We start from the raw sequence: 16,476 nt of genomic DNA on the forward strand, positions 1-16,476 counted from the left end.
CTTAAAGGAGATGATCTTAAGGGTGCAATATGTAAGATTTTTAGTTTAAAACATTCAAAAATTACCCAATAACATCAACAAAATGTGAAGAAATAACAGTACTGACGTTAGTTAAATGTCCCCTGTGGTTAGCGCGCTAAGCAGCTAGCCTCAGCCTGTCCTGCCTCATTACAGGAACTATTGTTCAAGAAAGAAAAAAAAGCTCCATACTGCGCATGTGCGATTTTAACTCGACACTTCCTGACATTTTAGCCCAGCTGTCTAATATGTGAGGACGGTTGTGAGAAGGTAGTTGCTGTTGTAAGAGTTAAATGTTGAGTGATATCCGTATTCCACTACGATGGCGACCCATAGCTGTCCCTCTCCCCTCACTGCTTAAAGTCCCTACTGCCACTTTTTACCTCAAGAGGCCATATTCCAATAGGACAGTTCAGGCTTCTGGAGGTAGCTGCCGATAACACCGACACTGGGCTGATGAGACTCGACCTCCCTTTTCACGCCTCTTCTGTCCCTGCCTGAACCCACCATCGCTGTCCTCCTTGGGGCCAAAGTCCTGCTGAGCCTTGTTCCAGTTCTGTTGCCCGTCCACACCAAAGTTTGCCAACACTCCCCCTGTGCTAGAAGCTCCAGGCAGCAGGCTAAGAACCACTAGCTGCACGCTAAAAGAGCTAACTAGCTAACAGCAATTAGCGGTTACTCTGGGGATATCCTGCCTCCTGTTTCTTTATAGTATGAATTTGACAGGGGAACAATTCTTACATATTGCACCTTTAAAGTTTAATGATATTTCATATTTTCTCTCCTGCCCCTTCCAGTGCTGACGGGCCGCTTTGTTCGCCAAACATTTTTTTGACAAATAACTTAATTTTGTGCTCAAAGTTTAAATAGCTATTCAAGCCGCTTCTGCATTGGAGCAATGATGTATGACTATAGTGGAATCTGAGGGTCGTGCGTCATCCGCACTGAGATGACGCATGACGGCACACTGAGAAGAGGGTTTCAGTGTCTCCCAGAATGTCACTGTTCTGTTTTAGTAACAGCTTAATTTGTCTTTACTTTGAGAACAAAATTAAGTTACTCGTCCATAAATATTGGCGAATAGTGTGGCTCATCGACATTGTCAGGGAGGCATTAAATATCATGAAAATGCCGAAAAACACTGGAGTGGGACTTGAAGCTCAGCCTTACCTCCCTACTGATAAAGGGAACATATTCTGTAAGTGCATTCCTCTGAGTAAGATGTTAATGTACATGTTCACTGTAGCTGTGTTGAGCTGGTCTGTCAGTATTTATGAATGAACGCTATGCTTTCAGCCCATAGGGTGAGAACCTGGTAAGGACTACATCAACACTGTCACATGGTAATGCTGACAACATACATGGCCTGGATGTGGTGAGTTACTGGTATCAGGAGTTATGGTGTAGGCTGGGTGGATGGATGGACGGGGACGTCTGTGAGCAGGCCTAGCCATGGCAGATGGGTCCCCACGGTATCCTGCGGGGTGTTGTGCCACCCTACGGGAAGCCACCAGCTCCAGACGGGGAGCAAAACTCATGCTCCAGCTGTCTGTGTTCGTGCCACCTGCGCCTGCAGGCAAGAGAGTTGTAACCCCCTCTCCCCCCTGATCATCCACCAACCTGCCCCTTAGGCTCTGTGCCATCCCCTTCCTCACCTGTTCAGGTTGGTAGCACCCTACATCCCTATCCTTTTTAATCTCTCTAGCACACAAGGAGGGTTTTTTACACACTGATGTCCTAAAAGTTAATTACAAACCATATTGATTGTGAGTCTTCAGGCGGCACTGTTGTCTTGTCACAGCAATATTTATTGGACCAGACTGACACCTGACTACATATGTGAATAATGACGGAGTAGATACACTACACGTGCACTAGCCCAGTAAAAAACACAACCATTGCAAATCTTTCAGTCTTCACTTTCTGTTGAGAGAGCTGTTGGTTCAACTCGGTGAAACTTTGTGATGCCATAATAGAAATACTTAAAGGATAGGTTCACCCTAAAATTAAAAGTCGTTATCTGCTCACCCTCATGCCGATGAAGTCAGGCGAAGTTTCATCTTCCACAAAACAGTTCTGTTTTTTATCGTCACAGCAAAAACAGTGCCGCAGCAGTCTCTTTAAAAGGCATCCTAATGACTTCAGATTATTAAAAATATACAGTTTTATGAAGAAAATGCTATTGTATTTTATAAATATATACTGATACGTATATACTGCATTTGTACTTGTTTGTCGCTTTCTAAATCAATGCTGATGTGGATGGGGTGTACAAACTGTAAATCTGTTCCACCTTAATAAACATGAAAGTGTTAATTTGGCAGATTAATGTTGTGTTTCCTGCTCTTGTGTTAGCTTTTGTCAGTAAGTCCTGTCGGCTAAATTGTGGTAGCAGAAAAGAAGGAATGCTGATGATTTTTTGTTTAATTAGCTTTGGTATTTCATTGGACAGCAATGAAGGTTTTTCTGAATGTGGATCAAAGTAAAATCATGGATTACAGCACAAAAACATCTCATCTCATAATTGAAGTCGCTACAGACATGTAGTGGTGTTGAGGTGGTGGGACTGGCTCCTAACTCATCCATACATTAAATAAAATACTAAATACTTCATTACAAGAACTTCAAAGTTAGTACAGTGGTACAGCACTTGAGTCAACACGTTTGGCTAGCATAGGCTTGCAACTGAATTTATATTTTGTTGTTCTGTGATTATTTTGTTGTCCTAAAAAATAATGCGAGTGTCATTTGACTTTTTGAATATCCATGCACACGCATGTATGCACCCATATCCCAACACCCCCAACTCATTTTGAGTACACCACTACCAATGGCTAATGGCTAACGGCTAGCTACACGGCTCACAACCCGATAAACAAGCACCAGACAGTGAAGTCAGAGTGAAGCCAGTGAAGTCAGTGAAGTCTACTCTTGGTGAGAAATTGTTACAGATGCCTGTTAATATCTCCACTTTCTCCTTTTCACTACAGCTGAAAACGAAAATAAAACCCTGTAGCTAGCTCAATAATTTCACGGACGTGATGTACCCCAAGTCTCGCGCGACATGAGCAACGTGATCTCGCGAGTCCAAGGCATTCAAGGTTGCTATGGCAACTCATCAGTTTTCATGTGAATCATTTGATGCTTCAAAAATACACATGCAAATATCTTCATATTCAAGCTGCACTACTTATACTTACTGATAAAATCCTGAAGAAACGACAAGAAATGGGTGACGAAGAAGATATCCAAGAGAGGTAATGTAATCATGAGTGTTTAAACCATTAATATTTATTTTTTGATTTATTAATGTGGCTGTAGGAACAAAACAAATCTGCTATGTGCTGCTATTATCTGCTAATTGTATAATTATTTGTTTTCCTATACTGTGAAGTACTGCAGGCATTATAGCAAAAAACTGTCTGGAACATGTTTGTTCTTCTTCTATTACATGTATTAAATTAGATTTATTTTCATTAAATTTAATTGGAAAAAACCTACTGTTTGTAACTAATTTTGTTTATAGGACCTTGTTGTACCAGAGATCTGACAGTAAAATGCAGTCCACTCAAATTAAAATATGCAACAATTCAGGAGATCTGAATGTACTTTATGTATGAAACCATATCTTACTTTACACATCAACATATATGTTGATTTTATAAAATAACAAGCATTTTATGGTCACTTATATACCATTTTAATATGCAAATATAACATGTATTAAATTCTGCCAGGTCTGCAGGTGATGAATGTGTCACATGTGGCTCGCCTGATGTCTCAATGGGACTAACAATCAATAACGAAAAATCCAGCCCAGTGGCAGACCGAAAAGCATAGTGAAAGCGAGGTTTATAGAGAACCAATCTATATGTGGATTCATTTTTTCTACAGCCATTACACTGTGCAATCAGTATTTACTCCAGAATTATAAGTTAAAGCAAAAAAGTTGTATATTGGCAGTTGAAATCATTGTATTTTTTTAATCAACATGGGGTTTTTTTGGCTTTGGACATCAAAATTGCATGACAAATCATTTGACAGTATGATTTAAAGTAACATTTCTTTCCCCCTTTCTTCTTCTTCTATAGACAAGACATGACTGACGGAGAAGGTGTCTGCTTTAGGTAATGTAATCAGGAGTGTTTATACAATTCATAAATATTGTTTCTGATTTAAAAATGTAGCTGGAGGAAGAAAAAATATTGACAAAGCACATGAGTGTGTCATGTAGAGTTAGGTTAGCGAGTTAAGAGTTTCTATTTAAAATTGTACACAGGTATTACTACCTTGTTAAAGCTAATATCTAATTTCTTTCCAACTGTAAACAACAGATGCACTTTTTGTGTTTGTGAGGGGAAACTATTAAGCATAAGCCTTTTTTTTCTCGTAGTTTTAAAGATGAAACTGCCCCAGAAGCTGTCACAGAAGAAGAGACACAACACAACTGCATGAAGATACTGTTCAGCTGTCATGCCATTCTGACTGGGGTTCTGGTGATGCTCATCAGTGCTGGCATCAGCTACCACTTCATTCAAATAAAGAACTGCCACCTGAAGCGACCCCTGAACTCTACTCATCAAAACTCCAGCAAGTGTGGCCATATGACAATGCTGTACAACTTCACCTCGTTGTCTGCTGAAAAGACCAAGCTGAGCCTGCTCCTGAAGAACATATCGCAAGAAAAAGCTCAGTTGAGCCTGGACCTGAAGAACACATTGCAAGACAAGACACAGTTGGAAGAGGAAAACAGAGAACTGTTTCTCAATTCAACAATTGAACAAGAATCCAATAAACGGCAGCAATCAATCCTGTTCTCCAACAAGCTGTCCTTCCTCTGGCGACTCTGCGACAGGAACACACTGCAGTGTTCACGCTGCCTGCCTGGCTGGGTCGAGCATGCTTCACGCTGCTTCTGGCTGTCTACAGACTTAAAGAACTGGGAAATGGCTCGCAGGGATTGTCTCAACATGGGGGCTGATATGGCTGTGGTTCTGAATGCCGATGACCAGGCATTTTTGACTAAAATGATATTTCAGTTTAAAAAGCAGCGCCCTAAAGCGTGGTTCCATTCAGCGTGGATCGGGTTGCAGGACATGGTGATGGAGAACAATTTCCTCTGGGTCAACGGGCAAGGAATCCATCCAAATGTGACTTATTGGAAGAATGGTGAGCCAAACAATGTGGTGGCCGGCTGGCAAAAGAGCAGAGAGGGACAGGACTGTGTTGGAATTCTCCCACCAACGAGCACCGAGACGCAGGGTTGGTTGAACTCCTGGGATGACATCATTTGTGGTAATGAACGGCACTACCTGTGTGAAGCCACACCTCTCAGTGTGACCTGAGTGACTGGGATGATGTGCTTTTGTGTTGTTTTCTGTGTTGAATTTGTTACCAATTCTTAATTTTATTTTATTTTTTATTTTATTTTTTTAAGTGTAGCTTACTTGAACAACTGAAATATATGGGGACTTGTTTTAAAACGTTGCAAAATTACCAGAGAAAAAACATAAGTGGCTCATTACAGCTCGTCCGCTGTAATCCAAGTCTTCAAAAGCCCAGAGACCCACAATTGATTTGAAAGTTTTTTTCTAAAGCCAAAATTGTCACTGAAGCTGCTAAGCTAAAAGCGTTTGCGCAAACCAAGTGGATACATGGACCGTGTGTTGAGGTTGTGAATATTGTCTTTTGACGAGCTACATGGAGCTATTTTGTGATGATGAGAGGCCAAATTGATTTGAAAAGGTAATATTCACAACCTCATCATAAGGTCAGAATAGTGTAGTGCACCCACATGGTGTGCGCTAATGCTTTTAGCGTAGCGGCTACAGTGAAGATTTTGGCTTTAAACGGGGGGAAATAACTTCTTTTCAAATCCATTTGGGACCTCGAGGCTACTGGAGACAAGGATTAAGATACTTTTAATTACTTTTAAGGCACTACACAGCTTAAGTCCTGTTTACATCTCCAAGCTACTCACCGCTTACACCACCTCTTAGATCATCCAACCAGAATCTCTTGGCTATACCACATACTGAACTGCTCTTCTGAAGTCTTAGCACCCAGACGATGGAACAATTAGATCAGCCGAATCCCTTGTTTGTTTCAAAAAACTCTTTAAAACACACTTTTTAAATCTGGCTTTTAAAGGATCTTAACCCTGTGGTTATGTTTTCCTCTGTGTGCTGAAAGTGTGAATATGTTTTGCTGCCTTTGTATGAATTTCAGATTTCAGTTGAATGTTTTCTGGTACATCACCCCCCTTTGTCATTCGTGGTTTCTCATCCATATTATTATTATTATTATTATTATTATTATTATCATTATTGTTGTTGTTGTTGTATTATTATTACTTCATTTTATTATTATTATTATTATTATTATTATTATCATTATTGTTGTTGTTGTTATTGTATTATTATTACTTCATTTTATTATTATTATTATTATTATTATGAATATAGTATACAGATGTCAAATAAAAAAAATCACTGCCATTGACTGCTTGACTTATATTTGAGCACATCAGAACTGACACAGTAGGCTAAATTGACTTCAACTATGAAATGTTCTTCTGCCAGTTAATACAACATATGAAGAGCCTCACGCACATCACTACGATGGGTAAATGAGATGAAAATAAATACTGTGAATAAAATTCAAAAACAGAAGATGGATTCTAGTAAACAATACCATCATAAAGCGTCATTAATCTGTTTGCAAACCCAGAAACCTCTCTGAGCCTGAGGGACGCTGTGCGTGCAGCACCACCTAGAGGCTCCTGCGTGCAACAGCATCTGATCCTGGAGGACTGTCAGCAAATGTTGGGAAGCTTTTCCCCAAAAAATGACAATAACTGAACACATGCTCGATCGTTTTGTTTAAATAACGGTGTTCAAATTACCTACTTCTGTTTTCATGTTGCCAGTCATTTCCGGCCTGTGTGACAAGTAACTGACTTGCACTGACTTGTTGTGAAAGCCCACGGTGCAGTCTGGTGATTGTCATTTCCAAGTAATGTTGGCAGTGTTTGTGTGTGCAGTGCGTGTGTACGTGCGTGTACGTGTGTGTGGGTGGGATCTCGCTCACGTCGCTGCGGACTCTCGAGTCGTGCAACAGTCAGAAACAAGTTAGCTGCTACGTGATTTTGTGTGTTGTCGCCGTCATGGAGCCACGGAGGAGAAAAGCCCGCTCGCCATCGGTGCTGTGCTGTGTGTTCGTGCTGTGGACGCAGCTGCAGCTGGGTCTGTCGGGAGGTAAGTGTGTCAAACTCCTCAGACCAGGAATCTCTCCTCTGAACTAGCCACATTTTCGTGTTTGTCTCTTGAAGGCGCGCTAGCTATTTAGTTTAGCACTGCGCAGGCCCGCGTGTGTCCTGGCGTTAACTCTGCTCTTTGCTCTTTAATGTTTGCCTACTTTCTCGGTGGACGTGTAAATGTCTCACTGTTACCAAACCCAACTGTCCTGAATGTCGACACCGTTGTTTTTGCATCATGTTATGGCAACATAACTTTTGAACTGTCACGAACTCTTCGTCTAAAGCTGGGGGCTTGCCCGTGTTGCGAAACGCGAATAAAACATTTAAAATCGGTGTTTTTCCCTCTGGGGTTTGGTGTAGCTGTAGGACAGCATTCTATAGGTTTTGCCTTGAAGGTGGCTAATGGTGGCTAATTTGCAACAAACACCTACAAAGTCCTCTTTATGTGGACGAGGTGATTACTGTAGAGATGTGTTAATGTAATTTATTGCAAAGTATGAACTGTAAAGTACGTTTATTAACACTTAAAGTAGAGACAACAGAGCTCCATTGTCAAATAATCTGATTCCAAGTAACAGGTGTAAAACTAGACAAGGAACAGTCTAGAAAATCATGACTCCATTTTCCAAACACAGACAGACACACACACAAACACTATCTGCACTGATAAAGAGGAACAGTAGTCACAAGCTGAAACTAGATGACTGGGTGGTTTCAGCTGTTGAGACATGTACATAGGGTTTGTGGAGTGGTGTTAACTGGTATCCAACCCAACATGGTGCAAAGTTGTTGCAGAATTTTAGAGAAGAAGTTCACCGATTCAAGAAAATTAATGAAAAGGCATCATCAACGTCATGCTGATGGAAAGTTGAGTGTAGCAGTTGTACTCCACAAAACATTTATTTGGAGCTTCACAGCAAAACAGCATTGCAGCATTCACCTAAACAACTGCAACAGATGGGGACTAAAAAAACACATGTGAAACAAAACATAAAATGGCTCCATACAGCTTGTCCAAGTCTTAAGAAGTTACGAGATCCCAAATTGGTTTGAAGAGACGTTATTTACGCCCTTTGGCACTCAGTCGAGCTTGTGCACCCACTTCAGACAGGTGTGCTCACGCTTTTCAGCCTGGAAGCTACAGCAAAGTTTACGGCTGAGAAAAGGGTGTAAGTAAAGTCTTTTCAAATCAAGTTGGGATATTTTTGGGATATGTGTTTTTTTTAGTGTTTTTAAAACAAGTCCCCATCTGATTCAGTTGTTTAGGAGAATGCCGCAACACTGTTTTGCTGCAAAGCTCCAGAAATGTTTTGTGGACTACAAAACTTACCCCAACTTTCCATCAGCATGAGGTAGGTAGGTAATGGCTGAATTATCATTTTTGGGTGAACTTGTCCTTTTTAAATTTGTGGATTTTTGTTTAGTTAGTTAGGTGTTGTGTATATTGTTATTACTTGTACTTCTAAATTATCCTCTTCAGGTTCCAAATCTTCTCCTATGATTTTCCTCAGACTGCCCTGCAGATGGACGCACCTGGATCCCGTTAGGTCACAAATGTTACCACTTTGTCCACGGAGAAGAAGACCAAATCAAAAGCTACACTTTCGAGAGAGCAAAATCCCTCTGCCAACATTATGGTACCTGAGACATTTTATTTTCATATATTTACAAAGACAAAATAACAGTTGGACTATATTTTCTACCCTGCGTGTGAACCTGTTGCTGTGCATTGCTGTGCTTTTTCTAGACCTTTTGTCGATTGAGAGCCCCGAGGAGAATGACTTTGTCGTTAACTATAGCCCGAAGGTGTGGAAAGGCGCTGTCAACGTGTGGCTGGCAATGTATTATGACACAGACAGTAAGTACTCTACCATATGACCGGAAGACTGTGAGAACATGCTGCATAACTTCCTCATAACATAAAATCTGACTCTCTAAGGCAGTCAAAAAGGGAAAAGGTGGAGGTAACTGAATTCTACAAAACATCTTAACCAAAGAGCAACTTGTCTACATATGTTTGAGCACTTGTAGGCCTTTTTGTCTGTGTCATCTTAAAAGTTGGGAGTGTACTTTTAAATTTGACCTTGGAAACAATAATTTGACAAAATACATCTTAACTCAAGAGCAGTGATGGAATGTAAGTAGATTTACTCAAGTACTGTACGTAAGTACAATTTTGAGGTACTTGTGCTTTACTTGAGTATTTCCATCTTCTGCCACTCTATACTTTCACTGCACTATATTTTAAAAATATTTTATAAATCATTCAAATACTGTATTTTTTACTCCACTGGATTTATCTGATAACTTTAGTTACTAGTTACTAGGCAGATAACATGCTGTATCAAAGCCAAAGTTGCGCTTTTTAAAATGAATTTATCAGCAATTGGAGGAAAAAACAGAAAAATTCTGAATCTTGGATCTGACAATCGATCAACCTATGGTGTAAGGTGTATTCATGCATGTAAATATATGTCTAAATTTACTTGTATTTGTACTTTTGATACTTAAGTACATTTCATGCGAGAAAATGAAAGTCAAGTACATTTAATATCAGATACTTTGCTCAAGTACTATTTGTATGGGTGACTTTCGCCTTTACCAAAGTAAGTACTTTTACTCAAGTTACCACTTTTGGGAACTTTTTACAACACTGCTCAAGAGTAAAGATAAATAATCCTAACTCCAGAGTAATCTCCAGTTTTTCATCTGCTCTCTGTCAGATATAGTATATGTAGAATATGAAGCGCTGTCTGTGTCAGTCCTCTGTTTTTTTCTGCTAGTGCCAGCTAGTTGACTCAACCTCTCTTCTGATCTTGGAACAAACTCAGGAAATCCTGTTTTTTACGCAGCCATTTAAGTACAACTTGTGCACCTGCTGGAGTAGACAAACATGGTTGACTTTACTTGTGATAGTTGTTGGTATTCCTGCTGGAGTGGAGTACTGATTGGTGCATCTTGTCAGGTGACGACATGAGGTGGCATGGCCAGATACCTGTGCATTTCACTAACTGGGAGAGCAGCTCTTTTCCAACGGACCTCATGCCTCTGGACACATGTGTGACTCTGCACAGCAAAACAGGGAAGTGGGAAAATGTCAGCTGCCTGGAAGAGGTGGAGAATGGAGTGGTCTGTGAGACACATCAGTGTAAGATAAAAATTTTTTTAATGCAACATTTAAGTCTGAAGGATTTAAGATTAATGTAACTTAAGAAAAATTGTTTTTCACTAGTCGAATCCTGTTTTGAAGAAGAAGTCAGTGCAAGTAAGTCAACCTTTTTAGCCTTTTATGCACATTCTTTACTTATTCCTCTGTGATTTTCGTGTTTATGGTGGTGACCTTCCTTGCATTGTTACTTGTCCTCAGAGTCTAGCCCGCTGATGTCCGCCCTGGTCATTCTCAGCGTGGTAGCTATCGTGGGAGTCTCTGCAGTTGTTTGGTTCCTGCACCAGAGGCACAATCAGGGCTCCACGATCTTCACGCCGTTCGAGTACCACCCTCCGTTCCGAGTGCTGGAAACAGACCGGTCCTGCCTGGTGGAGTCTGAGGAGACTGACAGCGTGCCATAGGAGAACTTTCTCTTACTTCCCTTCACACTGGGTGGGTGTTCATGCAAAGAGAAGTCTGATCTAAAACAAACAGTTATGGACGTAGTTTCAATGTCATGACTCAGAGTAATGTAGTGTGATTGTAAGACAACTGACACCATCTTACTCTGATACTAACTCCTCACTGGGGCACATAAACATCTCACTACTTCTGCTTCTTTTTGTCATGTGCACTAACAAAGAATCATCTGTACAATTTTTCAAATTGGTGCATTTTCATCACTAAATGTAGCCTGGTTTACATGTCCTCTGTTCTTATCAGGCATTTCTTTATTAACTTTTGATATCATTATTTCTGTCTTGATTATTAAATGTGACCTTCTTTTGCTTATCGAAAGAAGGAGGGATTAAGTGAATATACTTTTCGCAAGCAGACAGATATTTTCTGTTACAAAGCTACTCCAGCGATTTTAGTATTGCATTCCCATAAATTTGAGGGACTAACAAGAGGGAGATGGAGATAAGATTGGTCAGTTGGTGCAGCAGAGACCGAGACATCCTGATGTTTAGTCCCTAATATATATCAGGTTTCAAAAATGCTGGATTGCTGCGACTACACACGTTTCCAGTAGACCCTTGCTGCCAGGTAAAAGCCCTATGCCCACAGTTTATAATGCAGGCATTATGTTATAAATGTGTAGTCTACGAGCCCAAGCTGAGATGACCCTGACAAATGTCATCAAGGGTTATTCTCTCAGACTTAAGAAAGCTCTCTGTGGAGCCACACTAGAAATGATAACCTTTAATATTAGGGTACACATATTCCCCATTATGCCTTATTCTGCATGAGCATATTCTACAACTACTAGGCCATTACTTGGGGCTAAAGGAGACCTCTAATGCTTTTTCGTTTTTTCCTTTCCTTCAGTGTTTTATATAGGTTCTTGTGCATGTAAAAGATCTTGAAAGTTAAAAAGGTAAACAGAAGCTCCTCTCCCACAGAAAACACTGCTCCTGAAACGCCCCATCAGTAGACCCGCCTTAACTTCCTTGACTTTGTGACATCACACTACCCCACCATGTCACACGTCTGCATAATTTGTGCCCAGCAGGCAAGCTTGGCATGTAAGAATTGATTTGGCATAGCTGCTCTGTTTTTGTTAGTGGTGTCGGCTCAGGCATGTGTGAGCTGACCAATCGGAGCAGACTGGATATTCTGGAGGGGGGGCATAAAGGAGACAGGAACCAGAACAGATCATTTCAGACAAAGGGGAAAACAGTGCTGCAACACTGGACAATATGAGAGAACTGGTGTGTTTTTTGAGCATTAAAGCATGTGAACCTATTCCAGTAGTAACCCAAATTAAAATTATGAACCTGTAAATTTTCATACTATGTCTCCTTTAAAGAGAGGTCTTGCTCACAGCTAACTCACTTGTGGTTTGACATTTATCAACCCACACAGTTTCTGTTCGGGAATTAGTTTACAAGCAAGATTGGAATGAGGAACATATTCTGAGTTTGATTACATGACAGTAGACCATAGTTATTAATCGTTACTAAGGGAGAACAACTTGTTGTGGTATTACCACCTTATAGGCCCCATACTAAGCCAAGCCTATTAGTATCTTAATTCATGTACAGCAGCCTTTTTACTTGTGAACGTGAATGAATAAGCGGTAATTGGGAGATTATTGAGGGAACACTCTTAGTTAATGGCATAGCAGTTGCAAAATATGGTCATGCATTAAATGTAAGAACTTAAGTTGAAAACATTCAAAATGATTAACAGAATGTGAATAAATAGCAGTTTTGACATTTTGATGTATTGTGTTGCAGAGAAATCTACCGAGGTTAGCATGCTAACCAGCTAGCCCCGCCAGTCCAGGTTCAAAGCTCCTGCGCCAGTTGTGTAAAAACCAACACTCCCCTGGTCCTTGAGCTCCCAGTCCAGGCCCCTAGCTGCACAGCTCACTGAGCTAACTTGCTAAGGGCAGCTACAGTTAGCAGCAGTTAGCAGTCACTCTCGTGAAATATTTGACAGGTGGCCACTTCTTACATGTTGCACCTTTTTAATAAATGATTTATGATGTCTAATAAAGAGCCAATATCTACTAATATGAGCTAATAAGCAACTAGTTAATGGTTGATATGTGAATGTATGCAGATATTGGAATACCAGAATATAAAGTGTTACCAAACTATTATAAAACTGTGATGAGTAAACTGACCTTTTGTATGTGTAAAATCAGTGGAATGTCCCTTTTTAAGAAGTATTCAAAGTAACCGGAATTTCCAGTCACAGGCTATCACAAGGGCACATGTAAATAGCCAGAGTGTTAGCAAATGCCTTGTTACGCCACGCATGTAAATGTAGCCAATGATGTAGATTTGCACAGGCCATCAAGCTTTCTTTTCCAGGTATGATATGTTGAATTGAAAAACCGTCCTAATTGATTTTTTTCCTGAATTCTGTCCCAGGCTTCAGTTTTTATTGTAACTAACCAAAATATAGCCAGTAAAGCCAGAATTTGTGAAAAATCACAATACTGATGTAACTGAAACAAGTTGGCTATCAAGAAAATACTCAATATCCACAGTTTATTTGCTTCTTATGTACTTTTTGCCTGGTCTAAAGACACACTGTATTATTTGTGTTTATGTGAAGTGTTTCCTTGCTGCCCTAGAACATGAGAGAAGTTAGCCTTCAGGGCTTCCAGCCAGAAAGCCCTTTCAAACACATGGTTAACATTGTCAAAGGGTCTTTGTCTATGTGGTCTACATGCTCTTTAGACTACATCACCTGACTTACTAAATCCCCTCTGGCTGAAAGCCCTGAAGGCAAACCTCCCCCAGTACTATGAATTGGCATTAGCTTTGTTTTATTTTGAAGAGAGTGGTATTGATTTTGGTTTTGGAAAAAATCAATTCTCCTGTAACATTAAAGACAATCAAGATTTGTGATGGATACATGGCAGAATGATGATAAGAGATGTTATTTCTTTGTGTAACATACCCCTCTTAAGACTGTCATACATTTCCAACAGCATGGATGCTTTTGTGCAATATTTCTGATTAATTTGGCAGGACCTGAGCCCTTGTGTGTTTTCATAATAAAGTATGCTTGACTACAAGAAATGCCTGTCTTTGTTTTTATTGAATTAGCACTCAGTTTGAAAGTTTCTATTCGGCAGTGACAGGAATGTGTTGCTCTTCCTTCCTCGGGTTGTCCAGCAGTGTCAAAAATCTGGAAGTTGCGAGAAAAAAAAAAAGGACTTCTCTCCGTTCTGTGTGATCTATATTGAGCATTTCTGTTTGATATATATGTCAATGCATAATTGAGGAGAAAAGGATGAATTAGGACACCGAAATTGGGGATAGAGTCTAATTAGTTCTGAGAGGGCATCTAAATCACTGTCATCTGACGAGCGTCACTCCCTCCAAATGTCCGGTGGCTCTGTTGACATCTCAGCGTGGGCCGAGATGAAACAGAACTGAGAAAAATCAGCAGGAAATCTTTTTTTTTTCTTCCCGTTAATGCACATCTATTTTTAGACTTCCAAGAGTCTGTCATCGAACAAAATCTCTTTAAGTCATGGCTGCATACTCCTTTTTGTTGAGTACTTTCTCTTGATGTGTCTTAACATCTTAGTTATAAATTAACAAAGGCGTCCGTGGACCAGCATTCACTGATGTAGCACACTCGGAGAACTATAGCAATAACCTTTTCCTCCAAAGCGCTCTGGGTCATTTCTGGATTTGGCCACAAGGTGGGACAGTGAATCACATTTCTGTCAAGTCCCCTCACTGATATTGTTGGAAAGGGATTTTCTTCCACTAATTAATGAGGTCTTGAAACATGAAAGATAATCAGTTTGATCCTGTATTATATAACACACATTATATAACACAATATTTGTTGTTTGGACAACAATCTATGATCACTGATTTTTAAAAATGACCGGCCTGAGAGAAATAAAGTCTACAAAGATAACACATATCTTTAAACATTTACACAAGTTACTAGAAAGCTGATCTTGTCTCCAAGTTGATGTCAAAGTATCTGGATGATTCAGAAAGTTCTGTAGTCTTGCTGTGGTGGCCATTTATTGTATATTTGATGTTTGTTTTATCTAATAGTGTTTAATGTCCTTAGGATCAAGGTTATAAGAAAGAAAAACAGAGAAGGGAATAAAAGATCAGTTATATTTGCCTACAATAATCTTCTTCATTTCAAAGAAAAGGCATGTTATCAATCTCCTCATTTAAACTAGGATATACCATTGCATCAAGTTTAAAGATCCAGAAAGTTTCCCTTTGGGGAAGTCTGCATAAATGATAATTTTTAGCTAATAATTATAATGGTGGGCAAGATGAAGGTCTAAATAGCAGAATGTAGTGTGGGGCGATATGAGACTGATGCTGTATAGGAGCCATGTCTAGTTGGACATGTTAATCTGTTGCTTCAGTATTGGGGTTTTCAATTATTAAGCCATAACATTACATATTAAAAAAGTACAGCACACCTTCAATAACTCATAATAACTGAAACAGAGGTGAATATGAACATGTTGCAGTGTTTATACTGTACAAGGATCCTGAAAATTACATGGGCTATTTCACCCCATAATCTTATTGAAGTGGCTCTACCCCAACCCCTTCTTTCGGCTTATAGTTAAACAGTATAGTTCATAATGTGTTATAAACGTTATAGACATGGGCTTCATAGAAAGAGTTACCAAATGTTCTCCTTCAATAACCAAACACTTGAGGACATGAGAAAATAATAACACTTGGCACTGAAAAGTATTTGAACAGAGCTTAAAGGCTCATTTCCTGATTCAAATATGAGGCCAACAATCAAAACACAACCTGCTATCAGTCTGAGAGTGATTGACAGGTCTAAAAATAATGCGGAGACGACAACAACAGTGTCTGTAAGTCTTTTTTTTATTGTGTTACATATTTGTGTATGTGTGTGTGTATATTGACAAGACTGTATATATTGCAAGGTAAATACTGGAGTAGAATATTGTCAGCAATGGTGGTTGTGAAACACAGTTCTGATTTTGAAAATGCATTACTTCAATTATGTACAACAGTCTGATTTAGTTGGTTAGATTTCAGCAGATATTTATTTTTGAAACTCAAATTTAAATGACTAACGAGTGATTCACCTTCATATCAAGTATAATTTATTCAGGTCATAAAAGCTGATTGCTGTAAGTATTGGCTTCCATCTTAATGATACGTTTTGAAAACTTGAATTGGGATTGCAAAATTTTCCTTCTGCACATTCTAGCCTGGTTCCAGGTCTCTTAATTGCTTCCCTTATCGCAGATATTGTTTTAGCGATTAAAACTGAAGTTTGGTTGGGAATAAATAATGATATGAAAACAAAAATGGAAATGTAGTCTGTTTATCAGGCTGTTTGAGATCTGCTGAACCTACACAGATCTGTAATTTGTTGTAATGCTGCAGTAAAGCTCCTGTATGTCACCAGCTACAACAGAGAAAAACGTGTATTGACATGTAAAAGGAAGGTTTTCTTCAATTTGTTTTCCTGCACAGACGTAATTATGATAATTATAATTATGATAATTAATTGCAACACTAATAGACTAAAAGGCTTCATTTAATATGTTGGAAAT

General features: G+C 39.5%; 1 protein-coding gene across 2 annotated transcripts; it reads left to right on the top strand.

Moving 5' to 3' along the window:
• Window positions 1–7,040: 7,040 nt before the first annotated feature.
• On the top strand, window positions 7,041–13,963 carry cd302 (CD302 molecule). 2 transcript variants are annotated; one of them, XM_073473226.1, is made up of 7 exons: window positions 7,127–7,274; window positions 8,788–8,913; window positions 9,024–9,134; window positions 10,242–10,424; window positions 10,509–10,541; window positions 10,644–10,877; window positions 12,665–13,963. In XM_073473226.1, exons 1-6 carry the CDS (start codon window positions 7,184–7,186, stop codon window positions 10,844–10,846), a joined length of 747 nt encoding a protein of 248 aa, XP_073329327.1. In that variant the 5' UTR covers window positions 7,127–7,183; the 3' UTR covers window positions 10,847–10,877; window positions 12,665–13,963. The 2 variants fall into 2 exon arrangements, with proteins under 2 accessions (XP_073329326.1, XP_073329327.1); XM_073473225.1 differs by having other exon boundaries at window positions 7,041–7,274; window positions 10,644–13,963.
• Window positions 13,964–16,476: the final 2,513 nt, after the last annotated feature.

The sequence above is a fragment of the Pagrus major genome, chromosome 9 (assembly GCF_040436345.1).
Source record: "Pagrus major chromosome 9, Pma_NU_1.0".
Classification (NCBI taxonomy): Eukaryota; Metazoa; Chordata; class Actinopteri; order Spariformes; family Sparidae; genus Pagrus; species Pagrus major.

Excerpts from the sequence above, each read along its gene's own strand:
- cd302 (XM_073473225.1), top strand. The coding sequence starts at position 7,184 with ATGGAGCCACGGAGGAGAAAAGCCCGCTCGCCATCGGTGCTGTGCTGT. Across the intron at positions 7,275-8,787 it reads GCAGCTGGGTCTGTCGGGAG|ACTGCCCTGCAGATGGACGC; the intron begins GTAAGTGTGTCA and ends GATTTTCCTCAG. Across the intron at positions 10,425-10,508 it reads GGTCTGTGAGACACATCAGT|TCGAATCCTGTTTTGAAGAA; the intron begins GTAAGATAAAAA and ends GTTTTTCACTAG.